The following is a 22,144-nucleotide window of genomic DNA, read 5'->3' as shown; positions in this document are numbered from 1 at the left end:
AAAAACTTTTTAACTATAAGGGTAGCTAACTCTGGAATAGGCATCCAATGGAGGCTGTAGAATCCCCACCATTGGAAGACTTTAAGGAAACACTGAAGAAACACCTATCAGGGATGGTCTAGGTGTATGTGGTCCTCCCTCAGCAGAGGGGGCTGGACTTTGTGACTTTTTGAGATCCCTTCCAAACCTATGATAGCTATGTTGTTTTCTATAGTAACCCCTACTCTTCACCTATATTCGCAATATCTCTGTTACATGTTAAAGTGATAGAAAAATATGCAAAACTAACATCTGCAATATGGAAAAAAAAAATCAAATAAATCATACGTGAATTTTAAGAGAGGTTCCATTCCATGCCCAGGGAATTCGTTTAAAATCTCCATTGCTGTTACATAGCCAACAGATGGGATTCCTTCAGTGTAATCACTTCCAAGCAAATAGGCCAAATTAATTAACTTGCTTCTGTCTAACCCTGCAAGACAGAAAATGTAAACCAGACATTATTCTATGAATTTAAGCTCTGTTCTCCCACAGACAACAGTAGTACATTATCTGAAAATAAAAACAGTAACAGGAAAAAGCACAGGCATTGACAGAGATCAAAGCTACTCTGATTCAAGGTGAGGGCTTGCTTTATATTCTGGACCAATCTCAAAACATTACTGCTGGTCCAACCACTAGCGATTGCTTTAAGGTACTGTATCTGACGACCCCTTAGAGTCAAAATTAAATGCTGTTTGGAACCCTGGGGACTTCATTAATTTTTGGCCTATTAAGTTATTTTACATCTAAAAAAAAGAAAATCTACATCTCACCCCATCTTCAATTCTGACCTAAGTTTAGTGGCTTTGATATCAGGAATTCAGAGACAGAACCATTGCTGCACACAACCTTCTGAAGTCTGGAATCACAGTATTCAAATGGCTTAAAAGCAGTGGTTCTCAAACTGTGTGGTCTATGCTCCCTGGCTGGAGGCTGATCACACTGTGTTGACAGGACACAGGGTGATGATGTTCATTGTTTCAAGTTGTACCTACAGGCCTCCAGGCTCTTTTGAAACAGCTGGAAAGGAAGAGGAGACATCAACCTAGCTGCCACTACTAGGAATTGGTGTTACAAGAGGACAAAAAACCAGAACCACTACTCAGGGACTGGATCCACCAGCTTACTCCAGAAATTACTTCAATGGAGAGGGAGAAGGGAGGAGCTTGCATGCTAGGATGGTCCATCAGGCAGCTAATCAGAATGTCTGTATGTCCATGGCAGCAGGAGAGAAAGACCACTGGGCATAGGGAACCATGTGCAGAAGAAAGGAAGAACAGGAAAGATGGAAGACAAAGTGAAACTGATTTTTTCCCAAAACAGACCAAAACCAAATATATCACAGATAGTTAAAAACACAAATAATTTCATAACACTTCTTTTCCACATAAGAAATTGCAACTGCTGCGACAAAGGCACAAATAAAGTAATCAGAGAAAAAAAGATACTTGCTTTTATACACTCATACCCCAACTTTGATATTTTCTCCACTTATCTTCTTGAACTGCTGTAGCTACTCTTGCATATAGAAATAAGAAGTGCTTATCACATCAGCCACAGAACTGGACAAAAATGACTTTGCTGGGAGAACGAACCACAGCAGGAAAACAAATACTTTTTCATTACGTAAAACTATTGAAAAGTTTTGCATGATCAATCATCAATAACCACATTAAAATATTGTTTCAAATCTCTAAACTAGGAGTTTTGTGGTAGTTTTGCCAAAGTAATGGCTGAGGAAGAGCTGGAATGCGCAGAAATTGTTCCTAATAAATTGGGTGACAGACACACAAGTTTAAAAGTTCAACAGTTTACTATGTACCATGGCTAAAAATTTTGTTCAGACCAGTATATTTTTTTCATCTTTGATCTTCCACAAGCAATCAGAAGGAAAAATATTACCATGGGTTAATTAGTCATTGAAAATCTTTCTACAAAGTGATTTAATCCATTAGATCCCTTTATAACACGTTTGTCAGTATGTCCAAAAGAAACTTCTATTTAGAGAAGTTTGTAATCTGCCTATATAAATTTGCTCTGACTAAAACTATGCATAGTTTTTTCTCTTCTTCACACAAAATGTGAATGTTTACCAGAAAACAGACTTGCATTTCATACATGGTAGCCACTATTACTATCATAATTAGGTCACTAGCCTAGCCCCAGTGCAACAGATGGCTGTGAATTCAGAGAGAGATTACTTCATGCACAAACCAACATAAAAGGCTGGTATCTGATGTGACTTTGATCTCTCTCAATAAAAGTTATCACCACAATAGTTATATGATTCTGAATGAGTTCCAGTATTAAAAAGATACAGAACAAAACTGCCTATCAAAAACAAGCAAACAAACAATATATCCAGCATATAAGCACTTGCACCTTACCTAGCTGGTTTTGAATATCCACATATTGGTAATATTCCACATACTTGTTTTGACTGAAGAAATTTTTATAAACATGCCGCGCTCCAAATAGCCAAATATCACTATCATCAGTGATTGTCCCAGAGGTCTGATCAGTAAGGTCCAAGACAGCACACTGAGCTTCTGCCTCCATGGGTGCTTCAATGTAAGGAACACCAAACAGACGGAGAAGTTCCTACAGAAAGTGGGGAGTGGGGTTAATGCTTCATCGAAAAGGATAGCTCATAATACATGCCTGCTTGACTCAAAAATGAGCTTGGTTCACATTTGGATAATGTTTACCCATTCATAACAAACCTAAACAATTTACATTAAAAAGTCAAGGGGCCAAATCCTACTCATCTTACTTACAAGTACTGCCAGGAAAGTCAACTGTTACACTATCACCTTACTTTGGTGGAGTTTGAGGATTTTAGTTTCTGACCCACTCGAGCCTATCATGGTTTTCTGTTTTCTAGGGGAGGTAGCCCTGAGATGTGATGATGGGGTCTGGAATGGCAGTTCCCCCCAGCCCCATCCTGTACCCAGGATGAGCTGAACTGCAGAGGAGATAGGGGCAGGGACATTCCCCGCCATCCCCACCTCTCCAACCGAGATGCCATGCTGACCTCATAAGGAAGAAAGCAGCCTTCACCAGTTGGATAGGTCATTATTTTGTCAGCTATACTCTCTTTGGATTCAGTTCCATAAGCCTAACACATGGCAAGTAGCACCTTATTCTGTGAGGAAACCCATTACTATGAAATGTGAGCTAGTATGGAAGACGACAGTTCAAGAATATAAGGTGTCAGGCAAGCTGTATTTAATGCAAATATGTGCAGGAACAGAACATGCTTCAAAAGCATGTGTCCATTGGATCTCTTTTTAATAGAATATATCTAGGAACAAAGTATCTAAGTCCAGAGACAAAAGAACAGAAATCAGTTTTTATAGATTTTGAGGTCTTATCTGATCATCTAGTTTTATCTCCTGCAAAACACATGCCATCAAATTTCCCATAGTAACTTCTGCAACAAACCCACAACTTCTGGTTGAATTAGAGAATACCTTTCAGAAAGACATAGTCTTGATTTAAATACTTCAAGTGACAGAGAATCCACCGCATTCCTTTCTAAGTTGTTCTAATGCTTAGTTATCCTCACTGTTAAAAATTTGTGCTTTATTTCCAGGCTGAATTTGTCCACTTTCAGCTTCAAGCCACTGGATCTAGTTATAGCTGTTAGCAGATGGCTGTTTAATCTAGCAATCAGAAATCTTTTCCCCCATGTCGGTACTTGTAGACCATGATCAAGTCACCCCTTAACTGTCTCTTGGATAAGCTAAATGCTCCCTCTAAATTTTTCTCCCTGTACTTCTCAATTCCAAAATGACTGAAAACTGGCTATGTAGATCACTAACTTAGAGGGAAAAACACTCAGCCTCCTTAACTGTTTAATTCATACAAGTTACTCATATAAATATTCTTTTAGGAAAGTGAAGTATTACAAGGCTTGAAAAATCCTCAAGCATGTTTGGCAGCAGACACCACTTTAATTCTGGTGTTCCCAATTTACAGATTCCAGGAAGTTCGCTTTGGACTTCACTATTGCAATGATTTAACGTGAAGGGTGCTCCACTTATATAAATGATGTAGCATAAAACAGGAAGACAAACAGTTGTGGGCAAGTAATTTTATAGCCGTACTTCTGACCATGAAAGGTAGCAATAACATCCTAGAATTTTTGTTTTTCTAAAAATTCTTATTGTAATATGAATGAATGGTATGTTTACATGGGTCAGCGGTGCGGATAAATCATCTTTAGAAAGGTGTTCTGATAAACAAGTTTCTGACTGGACTCTGCTAAATATGCTGTTGTGTGACATAACTCCAGTTATGTACCATGTACACTCTCTACACAATTTCTTCCCCCCCATCTATGGAAACTACTCTCCCCCATTTCTTCTCCTTCCTCCCTTCTGCAAAGCATGGTTGTGCATTAGTGGATCATTTTATAGTATTTTCAGGCTGATATTATTCATTTTTATCTAATGCTACCAAAGGTATCATGTTTACATTTTTTAGGGCTGTTGATTAAATCAGAGTTAACTCATGAGATTAACTCAAAAAAATTAATTGTGATTAATCGCAGTTTTAATCGCACTGTTAAACAATAGAATATCAATTGTAATTTTGGATTTTTTCTACATTTTTATAATATATATTGTATTCTTTGTTGTAATTGACATCAAAGTGTACATTATTTTTCATTACAAATATTTGCACTGCAAAAACGATAAAGAGAAATCGTTTTTTCAATTTGCCTCATACAAGAACTGCACTCAAAAACAAAATGTAGAACTTCAGATCCTACCAATCCACTCAGTCCTACTTCTTCTTCTGCCAATCGCTAAGACAAACAAGTTTGTTTACATTTACAGAGATAATGCTGCCCTCTTCTTATTTACAATGTCACCTGAATGTGAGAACAGGCATTTGCATGGCACTTTTGTAGCCGGAATTGCAAGGTATTTACATGCCCCTACATGCTTCAGCCACCGTTCCAGAAGAAAATGCTTCCATGCTGAGACGCTTGTTAAAAAAATAATGCGTTAATTAAATTTGTGACTGAACTCCTTGGGGGAGAATCGTACATCCTCTGCTCCGTTTTGTCTGCATTCTGCCATATACTTCATGTTATAGCAGTCTCAGATGATGACCCAGCACATGTTCTTCATTTTAAGAAGACTTTCACTGCAGATTTGACAAAATGCAAAGAAGAAACCAATGTGAGATTTCTAAAGACAGCCACAGCACTAAACTCAAGGTTTAAGAATCTGAAGTGCCTTCGTGTGGAGCATGCTTTCAGAAGTCTTAAAACAGCAAAACTCCACTGTAGAAACAACAGAACCCGAACCACCAAAAAAGAAAATCAACCTTCTGCTGGTGGCATTTGACTCAGATAATGAAAATGAGCATGCATCGGTCCACACTGCATTGGATTGTTATCGAGCAGAATCTATCATCAGCATGGACGCATGTCCCCTGGATGGTGGTTGAAGCATGAAGGGACATATGAATCTTGAGTGCATCTAGCATGTAAATATCTTGCGACGCCGGCTACAACGGTGCCACACAACCGCAGGTTCTCACTTTCAGGTGACATTGTAAACAAGAAGAGGGCAGCATTATCTCCTGCAAATGTAAACAAACTTGTTTGTCTGAGCGATTGGCTGAACAAGAAGTAGGACTAAGTAGACTTGCAGGCTCTTAAATTCTACAGTTTTATTTTTGAATGCAGTTATTTTTGTACATAATTCTACATTTGTAAGTTCAACTTTCACGATAAAGAAATTGCGCTACAGTACTTGTATAGGATGAATTGAAAAATAATATTTCTTTTGTTTTTTACAGTGCAAATACTTGTAATCAAAAATAAATATAAAGTAAGCACAGTACACTTTGTATTCTGTTGTAATTTAACTATATTTAAAAAAGTAGAAAACATCCAAAAATATTTAAACAAACAGTATTCCGTTATTGTTTAACAATGCAACTCATCGCACGATTAATTTTTTTCAGAGAACCCTTGTTTGAACTGTGTTCTGTACCCTGTTAAAGTCTGTTTCAAAACAATTTGCTCAGCTTTACTGTTAAATTAGGCTCAGTTACAGCATTAATAGTCTGTCTGCCACCATGTGGCTTTCAATATCTCAAGCTCTTACCAAAGTACAATTAATTGGTGGGGGGTTAAAATCACATCATGGTGAAAGTATGAGGAAGCCTTTTAATCCGAGAAACTGGGACACAATGTATACCGTATGAACGATCCTCCTTTTCCTCCAAAGAAAACCTGCAAATTAGTATTTTGGAACATAGTTTACAAATATTAGATCATTTATACCACCACTGTATGTTATTTCATAGGGTGTCAAGTCAGTATAGTCTTTAATCAAAACCAGATACCTTTAAACCTGTAAGTATTTAAATCAAGATAGGATCTCTTTCTAAAAGATATGCTATAGCTCTAACAAAAGTTATGGGTTTGATGCAGATATTACGGGGTGAGGCTCTTTGGCCAGTGGTATGCAGGAGGCCAGATAATAATCATAATGGTCCCTTCTGACCTTAAAAATCTACAGGAAACCTTAACTGACTACAGTTTACCAGCATTAAAATTAGAGTGATTCTATGTTATTGTGAGGGGGGAGGGGTTTCGCTCCCACCTGACTTTCCATATAAAATGATACAATGTTGTACAGGTAAAAAGTCGGGGGGGGGGGGTAGCATTCATGCATACTTTTCATTCGACTATGATAAACACGAAATCTAAGCCCCACAAAAGTGAAAATTCTGTAAGGATTCAAAAAAATACTATTGTGTAGATGTGCAGTAACCAGAGCCTGACACAGAGAGTACTTACACTTCCAAAAAATCAGCTACTAACATGACCTCAATTGGTGAGAAATGCAAAAAAATGAACACAGTCTGTAAAGCCTGATATGGCGCACCCAAGCATAATCCAAAAGACTTTTTTAGTTTTCACAGAATTGTAGAAATGTAGGGCTGGAAGGGACCTTGGGAAGTCCTGTGCTGATCATCCTTGACATGTGTTCTGATCTTAAAAACCTCCAACTATAGGGATTCCACAATCTCCCTTGGAAGCCTATACCAGAGCTTAACCACCTTTATAGTTAGAAAGGTTTTCCTAACATCTAACTTAAATCTTCCTTGGTGTAGATTAAGCCCATTACTTCTTGTCCTTCCTTCCGGGAACTTGGAGAACAATTGTTTGTGTATATTTTCAAAAATTGTACGTACAAGTTGCTGCATTTCACCTTATAAAGGCTTTTTAATTTCTATTCAATCTTATTGCTCCCTTCTCTTGCCCCACACTAAAAAATATAAGCTTGATACTTGGAAAAAAAAAAAAAGGGAAGATATTTTCCCTTATTTATTCATGAAATATAAACTGTAACTGCGGAGTGTAACAGTAGTTATTTCAGGCATTTTGAATCTGAGACACATGTTCTTCTTCTAATACTCACTCAAGTAGGCTGAGGAAAGAAAACAAGCTCATAAGTGAGAAAAGTGATCCAGAATTAAACATTGTAAATAGCGTTTGATATACTGTTTGACTTGCCAAGAGGTACAAACAGTGATTTTTATTTTTAATGTCAATATGACCTTCAATGAACATTACCTGACTTTCCAAGAACATCTGTCCTGTTACAGTGGCAGCAATACGTTCCTGCTGTTGTTTTTGAGCCTGAAGCATGTTTTGCTCAACAGAAAGGTTGTTCTCCAGAGCTTCCAATTCCTCCTGCATATTAAATAAAAGCAAAGTTTGGTCATACCAGAGAAGTATATATTGTTTATACATATATATGTGCTTGACTATCATTACAATAGGAGCCTGTGCACCACTAATTCACACAGATGCCTGTAAGTTTTCATACTCTCCTAATGAAGCACATCATAAAGATATAAATAGGTATGTTTTTCAGAAGAGCTGAGCGCTCATAGATCCCGCTGACTTCATCTGGAGTTGTGGGTGCTCAGCAACTCTGAAAAACCAGGCTCAATATATTCTGTACCTTTTAAGCAGACAAATGAACAAGACAGTGAAGCAGCCAGTAAGTTAAAGGAGGCACACAATAGCTCTGCCATAAGTGTCCTTTCAATAGTGTCCTTTAGAAAAGCAATTTAACTGGAGATTACTTTACTATTCACTCAATACAACTAACAAAAAACAAGTATCATTACCAAACTAATATCTTGCCACTCATTCACTGCACCTTCCCTGTCTTTTTTGGTTTCAGCATTCTGATGAATAGTCAGCTGCACTTCTTCAGCAGCGTCTTTAAGGAGGTTCTCTGTGGCCCCATCATCTCCTTCCTGCTCCAGTTCTGTAGCTGCTGCTTCAACAGCCAATGTCTCATCAGGTTCAGAGGAAGCATGTGATGTTTTAAATATTTCACCTGGAAACTCAGTGTCATTACTAATTTCACTGTCGACTTCAATAAAGCTACCTGCACAAGGGGGGGGGAAAAAAAAGCAGCACGATTTCTTCCTCATTAAAGGAAAAAAAATACCACACTCAACTCCTAAGATACATTAATGTTTGTTTGGTTTTTTATTTCCATCGGACACAATGCCATGCTCCAGGACTCCTCTGGGCAATCCCACTGTTAGATGTTGACATTTCCTCTCTATCACCACCTAAGAGCTTTTGCTGCTCTCTCAGTTTCTGTAGTAGCTTTTTTTGTTTCAGACTAGTGATGTCCTGAAAAGACAGAATTAAAATATTGATTGTCTGAACTGGCTTTACATTTCTTTATTTCCTTATAAGATTGATACTCATGTAGAATGTGAAAGTTTGAGTCTTTATAGTTAAAAGAAGACAGATTTTATCTTTGGAAATATCAGCAATTGGCCTTTTTTTATTCATTTAGCTTTTAATAATTTGTATTGAATTGATGAGAACTGCAGTTTTACTTTCCCTTCCACTCAGTGTAAAGTTTTCAGGATTAATGCTGATAGGAATATAAAAATAATACAGCTATAAAAATAAAGACGATGTGTGATTTACAAAATGTTAAGCTTTACACTAAAAGTTATTAATTTATTTATTTTAGAGGGAAAAAAAGAACTAGGAAGGGATGTGTGCACATGAGTACATATCTATGTTTTTCCTATTGCATAGAACTCCTCCCCCCCCCCCGAAAAAAAAATCATGTTAAATAGTTTCTATATGGTATGACTTCTGCAGAGCTTTTTTTAAATAAATAAAATATATTTGTGCAATCCTGATTGAGTGAAACTATGGTGGGGAAAACAGATTTTGGTTTATGTATGGCATTAGTCCTACCCTCTCTCACAGGAACCTCTGTCTTTTTAGGGGTGGGTTTAAACAGAAGAGATCACTTATTACTTTGCATAATCTTATTTTTAAACAAGTAATAAAATTGCGACAGCATGTAATGAAAACACAGAAGATAAAACATTTTATTTTCAGTTTTAAAGGCATTGTATAGGAAAACAAAACAGTTCAAAAATAAATTCTAGTGTAGGTTTTTAATGACAGAAGCAAGCATCTGAATGGCCTCATCCCTCAATGAATTTCTCTCTCCACCACTTCTATGAGAAGAGGGAAGCTTGCACCCGTGAATCCAGCATACATGAGGGGAATACCACCCTTTCTGCTGACCTCACATTTCTATGGGTAGGGAAGGGCTGCAAGTGTCTGCCAGATTCTACAGCAAGCCCACATATCAAAGTAGCTTAAATTAATTTATGCTGCTTACCTCTCTGCCATGGAATTTCCTTACCCCTTCAAGGTGGGATCCAGGTGCAGCAGACAGGTAATAACCTAGCAGCATGACTTTTTGCATGAGCCAAATGGTTTATGGAGCTAAGGGAGCTAAAGTGGCTGACCATTAATACAGTTTGCTCAAATTTGGGAAAAGAATGGTAAACTTTGCCTTCCTCGCCAAAGAATTATATGAAACTACAAGCTAAAACTACAGGTTTCAATGACCATGAATAGCAACAATGTTCACAGGTGAGAACCTAGCCCAAAGAATGTTTATTATATAGTGGTGTGGGTGCATCATTACCAGTTTAAAGGTCAACCTTTCTAAATCCTCTAAAATTGACACACAGTCAGTTTTCCTTGAAATTTGGTGTCTCTCAGAAGGTTCCAGGATTAATGGCACAAATTTGGAGTCATCCAAGCCAGGCGTTCTGGAGATAAGCCCTCTCAAAAAATGACATTTTAAAAAAAGGTTTCTAGGTGGGTTTTTTTTTTTGCCCAGAGCTAGAAATGAACCTATTGATGAGATATGGGTCAAAAATGGTTTCACACTGCAGCATTTTACCCAAGGCAGGACATGGTACCCACTAAATCTTTACGGGACCCAAATAGCGAACAACATTATAGAAAATATACATGTTTACACTGTACACGTACCAATACAGAGAAAGAACTAGAGTATTTTTTATGCCTTAAAGATCAAATCTTGTAAGTGGGCTAACATCCAAATGTTTAGGTGGATTGCTTTGAAAATTGGTGTGCTTCACAAAGGTTCAGAGTAGCAATAGTGAACCAAATTTGGGCTCATGACCAAAGGATTCCTCAGTTACAGCCCCCTCGTTTAAAAAAAAAAAAAAAATCTGTTTTCTTCTGTTGCCTTGGTCTGTTAGCCCTGGTCTACACTAGGACTTTAGGTAAAATTTAGCAGCGTTAAATCGATGTAAACCTGCACCCGTCCACATGATGAAGCTCTTTTTTTCCGACTTAAAGGGCTCTTAAAATCGATTTCCCTACTCCACCCGACAAGAGGATTAGCGCTTAAATCGGCCTTGCCGGGTCGAATGTGGGGTACTGTGGACACAATTCTACGGTATTGATGTCCGGGAGCTATCCCAGAGTGCTCCATTGTGACCGCTCTGGACAGCACTCTCAACTCAGATGCACTGGCCAGGTAGACAGGAAAAGAACCGCGAACTTTTGAATCTCATTTCCTGTTTGGCCAGCGTAGCAAGCTGCAGGTGACCATGCAGAGCTCATCGGCAGAGGTGACCATGATGGAGTCCCAGAATCGCAAAAGAGCTCCAGCATGGACTGAACGGGAGGTACGGGATCTGATTGCTGTACGGGGAGAGGAATCCGTGCTATCAGAACTCTGTTCCAGTTTTCAAAATGCCAAAACCTTTGTCAAAATCTCCCAGGGCATGAAGGACGGAGGCCATAACAGGGACCCGAAGCAGTGCCGCGTGAAACTTAAGGAGCTGAGGCAAGCCTACCAAAAAACCAGAGAGGCGAACGGCTGCTCCAGGTCAGAGCCCCAAACATGCCGCTTCTATGATGAGCTGCATGCCATTTTAGGGGGTTCAGCCACCACTACCCCAGCTGTGTTGTTTGACTCCTTCAATGGAGATGGAGCCAACACGGAAGCAGGTTTTGGGGACGAAGAGGATGATGAAGTTGTAGATAGCTCACAGCAAGCAAGCGGAGAAACCGGTTTTCCCGACAGCCAGGAACTGTTTCTCACCCTGGACCTGGATCCAGTACCCCGCAAACCCACCCAAGGCTGCCTCCTGGACCCAGCAGGCAGAGAAGGGACCTCCGGTGAGTGTACCTTTTAAAATACTATACATGGTTTAAAAGCAAGCATGCGAAAGGATTAATTTGCCCTGGCATTCGCGACTCTCCTGGATGTACTCCCAAAGCCTTTGCAAAAGGTTTCTGGGGAGGGCAGCCTTATTGCGTCCTCTATGGTAGGACACTTTACCACTCCAGGCCAGTAACACGTACATGGGAATCATTGTACAACAAAGCGTTGCAGTGTATGTTTGCTGGCGTTCAAACAACATCCGTTCTTTATCTCTCTGTGTTATCCTCAGGAGAGTGAGATATCATTCATGGTCACCTGGTTGAAATAGGGTGCTTTTCTTCAGGGGACACTCAGAGGTGCCCGTTCCTGCTGGGCTGTTTGCCTATGGCTGAACAGAAATGTTCCCCGCAGTGAGCCATGGGGAGGGGGGGAGGGTTGAGGGGGTAGCCACGCGGTGGGGGGAGGCAAAATGCGACCTTGTAACAAAAGCACATGTGCTATGTATGTAATGTTAACAGCACGGTTTACCCTGAAAGAGTGTAGCCACTGTTTTATAAAATGTGTCTTTTTAAATACCACTGTCCCCTTTTTTTTTCCTCCACGAGCTGCATGTGTTTCAATGATCACAGGATCTTCTACTTCCCAGAGGCTAGTGAAGATTAGAAAGAAAAGAAAAAAACGCACTCATGATGAAATGTTCTCTGAGCTCATGCTGTCCTCCCACACTGACAGAGCACAGACGAATACGTAGAGGCAAATAATGTCAGAGCACAGGAAAGCACAAAATGACCAGGAGGAGAGGTGGCGGGCTGAAGAGAGTAAGTGGCAGGGCTGAAAACAGGGTTGAAGCTCAAATGTGGCGGCAGCGTGATGAGAAGAGGCAGCATTCAAGGCTGAGGCTGCTGGAGGATCAAACCAGTATGCTCCAGTGTATGGCTGAGCTGCAGCAAAGGCAGCTGGAGCACAGACTGCCACTACAGCACCTGTGTAACCAACCGCCCTCCTCCCCAAGTTCCATAGCCTCCACACCCAGACGCCCAAGCACGCGGTGGGGGGGCCACCGGCCAACCAGCCACTCCACCACAGAGGATTGCCCAAAAAACAGAAGGCTGGCATTCAATAAGTTTTAAAGTTGTAAACTTTTAAAGTGCTGTGTGGCATTTTCCTTCCCTCCTCCACCACCCCTCCTGGGCTACCTTAGTAGTCATCCCCCTATTTGCGTGATGAATGAATAAAGAATGCATGAATGCGAAGCAACAATGACTTTATTGCCTCTGCAAGCGGTGATCGAAGGGAGAAGGGGAGGGTGGTTAGCTTACAGGGAAGTAGAGTGAACCAAGGGGCGGGGGGTTTCCATCAAGGAGAAACAAAACAGAACTTGCACACTGTAGCCTGGCCAGTCATGAAACTGGTTTTCAAAGCTTCTCTGATGCGTACCGCGCCCTCCTGTGCTCTTCTAACAGCCCTGGTGTCTGGCTGCGCGTAACCAGCAGCCAGGCGATTTGCCTCAACGTCTCCCCCTTACTCTCACAGATATTGTGAAGCGCACAGCAAGCAATAATAACAGTGGGAATATTGGTTTCGCTGAGGTCTAAGCGAGTCAGTAAACTGCACCAGCGCGCCTTTAAACGTCCAAGTGCACATTCTACCACCATTCTGCACTTGCTCAGCCTGTAGTTGGACAGCTCCTGACTACTGTCCAGGCTACCTGTTTACGGCTTCATGAGCCATGGCATTAAGGGGTACGCTGGGTCCCCAAGGATAACTATAGGCATTTCAACATCCCCAACAGTTATTTTCTGGTCTGGGAAGAAAGTCCCTTCCTGCAGCTTTTGAAACAGACCAGAGTTTCTGAAGATGCGAGCGTCATGTGCCTTTCCCGGCCATCCCACATTGATGTTGGTGAAACGTCCCTTGTGATCCACCAGAGCTTGCAGCACTATTGAAAAGTACCCCGTGCGGTTTACGTACTCGCCGGCTTGGTGCTCCGGTGCCAAGATAGGGTTATGGGTTCCGTCTATGGCCCCACCATAGTTAGGGAATCCCATTGCAGCAAAGCCTTCCACCATGACCTGCACATTTCCCAGGGTCACTACCCTTGATATCAGCAGATCTTTGATTGCGTGGGCTACTTGCATCACAGCAGCCCCCACAGTAGATTTACCCACTCCAAATTGATTCCCAACTGACCGGTAGTTGTCTGGCATTGCAAGCTTCCACAGGGCTATTGCCACTCGCTTCTCAACTGTGAGGGCTGCTCTCATCTTGGTATTCATGCGCTTCAGAGCAGAGGAAAGCACGTCACAAAGTTCCATGAAAGTGCCCTTACACATGAAAAAGTTTCGCAGCCACTGGGAATCGTCCCAGACCTGCAACACTATGCGGTCCCACCAGTCTGTGCTTGTTTCCCCGAGACCAGAATCGGCGTTCCACAGCATGAACTTGCCCCATTAGCACCATTCTGTGGCCTGCGTTGTGCAGGAGGTCAGACTAGATGATCATAATGGTCCCTTCTGACCTAAATATCTATGAATCTATGAATCTATGATGCATGCATTGGCACGGCCCATGCTTTCAGAAACATCTGTGTCCATGTCCTGACCACTCATGTGACCGTGCTGACGTCGCCAGGTTCTGATGCTGCATATACTGCTGGATAATGCGTGTGGTGTTTAATGTGCTCCTAATTGCCAAAGTGAGCTGAGCGACCTCCATGCTTGCATTGGTATGGTGTCCACACAGAAAAGAGGCGCGGAACGATTGTCTGCCGTTGCTCTGACGGAGGAAGGGGCGACTGATGACGTGGCTTTACATCAATGAGTATTTCAGGCAGGACTTCACGGAGGGTTCCAATAAGAAATGGTGCACCTAAATAATTGTTCTTATTGGAACAAGCAGGTTGGTCTGGCCTCTGATTGATACATGGCTAGATTTACCTCGCTGCAACTTTTCTGTGAGTAACTGCAGTGAGACCTAGAGGAATGAGTCCCCTAGACGGGGGAGGGGGGGAAGCAAATGAGTACAAAACAAATCTGGTCTATTTCTTGTTTTGATCCATTCCATCTATCTTTTACATCTTTGGCTGGCAGCAGACGGTGCAGAAGGACTGCAAGCCATCCACATCTCATGGCTGCTCGGCAGAAGATGGTGCAGTAGGACTGCTAGCAATCCATATCGCCTGCCTGCTCACCATAAGATGGTGCAATAGGACTGACTGCAGGACTAAAGAGAATGACCTGGTCAAGTTACTTCTAATGTAGTCCCTGCACCCATGTCTGCCCAGGCGCTCCTGGCCGATGTGGCCAGGAGCGCCTTGGACATGACGATGACGGCTACCAGTCCTACTGCACCGTCTGCTGCCACAAGGCAAGAGGTTGCTGCTGCTGTGTAGCAATGCAGTACCACGTCTGCCAGCACCCAGGAGATGTACGGTAACGGTTACCTGAGCGGGCTCCATGTTTGCCGTGGTATGGCGTCTGCACAGGTAACTCAAGAAAAAAGGCACAAAACGATTGTCTGCTGCTGCTTTCACAGAGGGAGGGAGGGAACGGGTGCCTGACGATATGTACCCAGAACCACCCGCGACAATGTTTTAGCCCCATCAGGCATTGGGATCTCAACCCAGAATTCCAATGGGCAGTGGAGACAGTGGGAACTGTGGGATAGCTACCCACAGTGCAACACTCCGGAAGTTGACGCTTGCCTCGGTACTGTGGAAGCACTCCGCCGAGTTAATGCACTTAATGCACTTAGAGCATTTTCCGTGGGGACACACACACTCGAATATATAAAAACGATTTCTAAGAAACCGACTTCTATAAATTTGACCTAATTTTGTAGCGTAGACACACCCTTAGACTGAGCTAGGAATTAACGACTGAATGAATCACAGACCTCTCAAATCCTGTGACCTCACCCTTAAATTAACATCACTAAGGATAAGGATATCACAAGCCCCCACCTAAGACAAAAGGACATATGAACTGAGTGGCTGTAGGTTGCTACAATTTGTGAATCACAAGTGGCAATTTTATTTTGGGGGGAATGTAATCAAAGTATATGGGAAAACAAAGACATGTGAATGCTTCCGGTGAGAGGAGGGAAGTGGGAGAGAGGAAGAAGAGTGGGAATAAGGGTCAGAGGTGTTTGAGGCTGCAGCCAGGAGAAGGGGTTTATGGAGAAGAAAATAAATGGGGATGGTAGGTAGGAGATGCAAGGTTAGGAGCTCAGGTGAGGGAGGCCTGGCACCCCTCAGCTCTGCCAGCACACCCTCACCTCCCTGCACTCCAACACTATTCCACTATAAACAGTTTTCCTTGGCTCTAGGCACTGCATTGGAATCAGGTTATAGGAAGGGTGAAGAAATAGCAATAAAACTGTTTTCATAACTGGGAGTGAAGACTTCAGAGAAATGCTTGCTTGTGGTGGGAAGGCTTGGATACAGTAGTGGGGAGGGGGCCAGGTTGGATGGAGGAAAGCACTGAATGACTCAGGGGAATAGTTGGGGAGGGATGCTGAAGCAGGACTGGTGAGAAGTGGCGGGAGGGCAGGCATGGGGAGGACTGCAGCTGTCTCAATATGCTAACTGTAGGACATGATCTATTCATCTACCTAAATGACTACTAATTCCTATCAACATCATTTCCTGTTCAAAAACTGAGGCATTTCAATGGCAAAAAAAACTACATTAATGCAGAGTTAAGGCTGCTGGTGACATGCTGTCCTCTTGCAGAACACACAGTTTAGCGAAACTCAAATGTCTGAAAACTGGGAAATGCTCATGCATACTTAACTTGGTCCTCTTTCATCAATGCCCAATATGGCCTGTTAACACAACCTGCCAATCCCACAGCTCCCAAAATGTAGAAGTTGTTCACCTTTTTCAACCCATTCCATCCATAGGGTTCCACTATTAAAGCGCAAAAAGAGAGGGGGAAAGGTTGCCCACACCACCTTCCTTCTACCCTCTTTGAGCAGTGCCTCACTATGCATGTAGCACATACTTACAGTGGCCCTTGGCACTAATGTTCAGCAGGTTCCTGGTGTCCACTCATACACTTAACCATCTCCTCAGAGAGAAGAACATGTAAAATTTAAGGACCACTTCACAGCATTTTACAGCTCTCTTACACTTACTCACAGGATACAATCTCACTTTCATGTAACCATCATTTAAGCGTTAGAATCCTCATGTTCCCCCTCGTTGCTGACAATGCCCTTTGTAATAATACTTCTGTGCCCTGCTAATTACACAACATATCCACAATTCTGCACAGAAATGATGCATACTGCATCCTGAAGGTACACGTGCAGCTCTTCCCTTAGCACTCACACCTCAGTGTGCAAAACATAGATCTCCTCATATCCTAATCATTGCCCTGTCACACATGTCCATATGTCACAAACACACATTACTTAGCAGGCCCAATTGCTGCCTCCACCATTTAGTGCAAGTACACCTAACACACTGACTGTGCCTGGAGTGTATGCAAATAATTCCAATTGACTAATGCCAGGAGAACAAAGGGAACGTGGCATGGTCAACTGCCTTTCCCTCCCCCCCACAGTGTTAGATGGAATCCTGTGGGTGAGAGAGAACGAGTGGATTGTAAAAGAAGGTGAACAGCTTACATATTTCGAGAACTGTGGGGTTGGCATAGTAAAGGTATTTGTGTTAACAGGGTGGATTTGCTGAAAGAGAGCAGAGTTAAATATGCATGTGCAGCCTTAACTCTGCAGTTCCTGGTTTTCAGATGTTGGCGTTTTCCTCAACTCAGCATTCTGCAAAGGAACAACATACCACCAATCAACATTAACACTGCATGAATATAGATTTTTTGCCATTGAATTGAATCATTGGTCAAAATGTTAAGATATCAATTGACAGCTGACGTAAACTGTTAGTCAGTTTTTTGTTCCCGGAGGATCAGAGAAAGTTTTATATTAAAATAGGAGGAAATCATTTAATTATCAAGATAAGATGTATTTATATGGTCCCAGATTTACTGAGCAAACTAAGAAAACATCAAATTTGAGGTTCTAATACCAAAATCAGACTTGGATATGGGACAGAAGTGTTCTTCCTTGACAAATTAAGTTATTACTGAGCCTAAGATCTATTATTTCTATATAAGGAGACAAAGTGTTTACGGACCCTCATCTCTTTTCCCAGGGACTAAGATGATCGTGTCAAACCATTGGATGATTTCAATCTTAGAAAAAATAAATCCTATTTGTCCGAGTTCTGGCAAATCCTAGATTACCCACTTATTAACAGTTTATAACATGTACTTTTTAAAATGAATATAACATTTGGATACCTAAATACATTTTGTCAGTCAAATGGCTACTTAACTCTTCCAAGATCACAATCAAATACAAAGGATGATCTGGGTATTATTCTTTATACAGAACACTTTTATATGAACAGTTCTGTCACGGCTACTGTGCTTTGCTACATTGCTGTTACTAGATTTTTGTCAAGAGAAATTTCCAAATGATTAATTTCTCTTTGACAAATCAGAAAGACTGAAATCTGTTGGAATATTAAGCGTAGTATTGGTAAGTTCTTCTGATTTATAAACCAGTATCAAAACAAGACAAATTTGGGAATGATCTCTGAAATGAGGCTCATCATAATTAGAGCAACTGTCAGTCCCTCTTCAGGAAAATATTGATTTGTGACAGAGAATAAGAAATCATTATCTGAATCAAATCCTCTCATTTCAAATTTACAATCTAATAAAATTACTTCTCCCTACAATTAAAGTATAATAAAAATCCCATATTAAAAACTACTTAGTAATCAAAAAAATTTAAAAAAAAAAAAAAAAAAAAAAGGAAGCACTTCTTCCTGTCTACAAGAGATTATATATTTGTCAATAAGGCCAAATTTAAAAAAAAAAAGAAATCATACATAAGTTTTTAAAATACATCTTTGTCTCTATTAGCAGAGGTAAATGCAAGGGTCATGTCAGTAGACTGTGAACCCTTCAGGGCAGGGAATCTGGTCTTCCTGTGTATCTGTTCAGCAATTAGCACAATGGGGCTCTAATCCTGATTGGGGCCTTGGCTACCACAATCAAATATGGAAAAAAACAGCATGCTGCACATACCATCTGAATCACTCTCTTCAGAATGTGATTTCCTTTGTACTCTTGCCTCATTAGGATATGCTATTTCTGGAGTGACTGAAAGTGGATGCTGTTGCCCAGGAGCATTCTTTTCTGCTTCTGGAAAAACACACTCTATATTTTCATATTCCACATTGTTGGAAATTTCTGTAGTTTCTGAATGAATCATAGCTACTGAAGTGGTCTTTGTTGTGGAACTTATTGGTTTCTGCACTGAAATATCCATACTTTGTTGCAGACATCTTGAGTCCATTTTTGAAGTGTACTCTTGTTCGTCTTCTGTCTGTTCTTTATCTATTCTAATGATTTCAACAGAGGAATCATTTTTAACGCAAGGTGTGCACACACCTTTAGATACAGGCATTAAAAAAAAATCTGATGTACGTTTTTGGTCTGATTCACCATCTTGCATAAGGACGGTGTTTGTTGAAAGATCTGTAGGTAAAAGTAGCGACTCTTTTTCATCCTTAATTTTAGAAACCTCATCTGAGCTATTAATAAGATCCTTCACCCCTGACATTTCCATTTGTGTTCTATCAGCACTAGCGGTAATAACTGCTCTCACATCATCATCACCACCACTTAAAGCTTGCTGAATAACCTGTAGTGTTCTTGGTGATACATTGCCTTCAACTGTACTGGGACAGAGAGTGGCTTGGTCCAAATTCAGCTTCCTTTTATCTTTATCCTCTGGCTCCTCTTCTGAGCTGCTTTCTAACATAGCTGCCTGTATAGCAAGCAAAGTTCTGGGAGAAGGTGGTGCTCCAGCTGCATTGCTAGCCTTCTCTGTCTTTAACTTTTCAGGTGAAGGTGGCTTGGTATTAGCATTCATTTCATTATGTATTTTATCAGGTATGTTATATTCAGGTCCTGTGGAATGCCCAACTGAAAGAGTTTCTAAGTGCGTACTGGTGGCTTCCTTTACTTGAATACCTGAAAAAGAAAAAGACTGTTAAGTTTCTTCATATATAACTGTTTATATATTCTTTTTCTTCTATAATGAATTAGATTTAAAATCCTAAGAAGTTGGTGGTTGATAATCTAGTCTTTTATTACTCTATTTCTCTGCAATTTAATAATTAAGTTAGTGTTATAGTTCATTATACTGAAAGTATCAAAACAGTAAACTCTTTTTCGGCACTTGACCAATTGGCAAGCTCTATAAACCAACATTTCAGATCTGCACTGAAAGTCTGGTTTATAGTGCGGTTGGTGCAGGGCCGACAGGGAGCTGGGGCATGGGCGGGGCCGTGGGGCGCGCTCTGGGAGTGATAGTTTGGGTCCAGGAGGGAGCTTGGGGCAGGGGGTTGGAGCACAGGAGGGGCTGAGGGTGCCAGATGGAGGGGGCACTCACCTCCGGTGGCTCCCCGTCCCGGCTATTGCTGGCGGAGGCGCAGCCAGGGAGCTCTGCAGGCATGCTACCTCCGTCCCTCCTCCTCAAGTGCTGACTTGGGGGCTCCCAGCCCATTGGCCAGGAACTGCAGCCAATGGGAGGTGCGGGAGTAGCACTGGCAAACAGAGGCAGCGTGCCTGCTTACAAAGCCACCTAGCTGTGCCTCCGCCAGGAGCAGCAGGGACGGGGAGCTACTTGCGGGGAGCTGCCGGATGTGAGCACCCCCACATCCAGCACCCCAAGCCACCTCCCACATCCCAGGATCCATGCTCCGCAGCCCCTCCTATTCCCCTGGCCCGCACACCCACCCCGCACTCCAAACCCCTCCCTCTGAGCTAACTGGCATCTTAAATTTACCGGCACCCCCCGTTCCCCTGTATGCCGGTTAAAAAAGCTCTCACTGTCTATGTTTCTGTACATGAAACTCATATTTCTCAGCAGTATATACAAGACCAACAGCAATACAGAGTGCCCACACCCAGTGAGAAATTTCAGGACGTGAAGAGAAAACATTACAATACCTCTTATCAGAATGTAGTGAGAACTATCTTCAGAGACTACCCTCTTGCTTTCCACTTCTTTCATGAAGCCCCCCTCATTTTCATATTGGGTTTGGATTTGGCCTGAGTCCTGCTGACTCATCTCTTTTTCCACATTTTCTATGTATCGACTGAGGTTGTTTTTTTTAAGCAAACCCTTGAGTTGGTATTGTGAGAAGTCATTGGACTCCTTAAAACAAACAAATTAAACATGAAATGAGCCACAGTATTTAGATAAAATGCAACTGCTGAATTTTTGAGGCAAATGCATTCATTGGGCTCTGGAGGAAACGGCTGTGTTACAAAAATAAAATAGGTATCAGTTTCTCTACATCTCATCACTTTCTGACACAGGACATTTTTCTGTTACTGACTGCAATGACACAAGGGACTGACACATTAACACAGGATAAAAATAGGTTAATTAGTGTGACAGACTGACAATATTCTGTAATATCCTGAACCTTATGGAATGAAGTTAAAGTTTAACTTAATAACATTTATCAGATTAGTGGTAACACCTTTGATGTACACCCTATTAAAAATGCAACTGTGTATGTGTTACTGTAGCAAATACCTTCTCTCATGAGGGAGAGGGGTGCTAAATGTACTTCCTCTATTATGAACCCCCCTGGAGGATAGGGTTCCAAGGACCGGGCCTGACAGAATCTAGGTTAAGGTTGTAGTTAATTCTGGTAAGCTTAATCACATCCTTATAGGGTTTTGTTTGTTTTTTATTATATTTTACTTTAAGAATAAAATAGACTTGCACAGGATGTGCTACCTGATAAGAGTGATTGTCAACAGTTATATGTTATTAGTCTCTGAAGAGAAACCAAGCAGATGTCCTCAGGTAACCTGTCTGTGCTGGGAAATAGACAGTGAAAGCAGGGAACTGTGCAGCTTGGGAATACCAAGGTCAGAAGGGAGAGAGATGCAGGTCTCCCCCCAGAATGGTAACAGCTGGGGAGCTGAAAGCAGTCAGTCAGCTGGAAGCTGTACCACTGAAGGGAAATACAGATACAATTGCCCTGGAACTGTGACATTGTTTAATACTATTATTTAAAAAGGAACATTGTTAAATACACTGATACCTCCCTTACATGACCAGTAAAAATTGGTCATTTAAAAGAGATGGTCCATAACTCAAGAGCAAATAAAATTATAATGGAACCCACACTGGGGTGATTTAAATGTGGTTGCCTATTACAACATCTATCCTGGCAGGTTTCAATGCCAGCTGCCATCTAAACAGTCTTATTACGCTTTAAAACATAGTTGTGCTCTCAAAAATTTTTCTAAAAATGGCACTGCAGGGTTCCAGTTGTCTCTGAAATGACTTTTTACACATTTGCTTAGTTTACAAATAAAAAAAACGACTTCCCAGCTACCAGCTCTGCATGCAGCTTGGAATCTGGAAGTGAAGTTGTTTTCTTTCCGCCTGACTTATCATAAATAAGATTCACTAATTTCCAATTACAGAATAATTCTGGTGGTGAGGCATGAGCCACAATG

General features: G+C 41.4%; 1 protein-coding gene across 7 annotated transcripts in view; it reads right to left on the bottom strand.

The window, feature by feature from the left end:
* ERCC5 (ERCC excision repair 5, endonuclease) overlaps nucleotides 1–22,144 on the bottom strand; it is a 37,145-nt gene that overhangs the window by 5,059 nt on the left and 9,942 nt on the right. For all 7 annotated transcript variants that reach the window (XM_077813160.1, XM_077813188.1, XM_077813179.1 and 4 more), the window contains 6 exons: nucleotides 20,612–20,819; nucleotides 18,680–19,630; nucleotides 8,212–8,477; nucleotides 7,649–7,768; nucleotides 2,430–2,643; nucleotides 328–472 (listed from right to left, as the gene is read on the bottom strand). In XM_077813160.1, the coding sequence (XP_077669286.1) occupies nucleotides 328–472; nucleotides 2,430–2,643; nucleotides 7,649–7,768; nucleotides 8,212–8,477; nucleotides 18,680–19,630; nucleotides 20,612–20,819 (1,904 nt within the window). The remainder of the gene's footprint in view (nucleotides 1–327; nucleotides 473–2,429; nucleotides 2,644–7,648; nucleotides 7,769–8,211; nucleotides 8,478–18,679; nucleotides 19,631–20,611; nucleotides 20,820–22,144) is intronic.

The sequence above is a fragment of the Eretmochelys imbricata genome, chromosome 1, assembly GCF_965152235.1.
Source record: "Eretmochelys imbricata isolate rEreImb1 chromosome 1, rEreImb1.hap1, whole genome shotgun sequence".
In the NCBI taxonomy this organism is placed as follows: Eukaryota; Metazoa; Chordata; order Testudines; family Cheloniidae; genus Eretmochelys; species Eretmochelys imbricata.
Note: the sequence above shows the minus strand (reverse complement) of the source record. Positions and strands in the feature narration are given on the sequence as shown.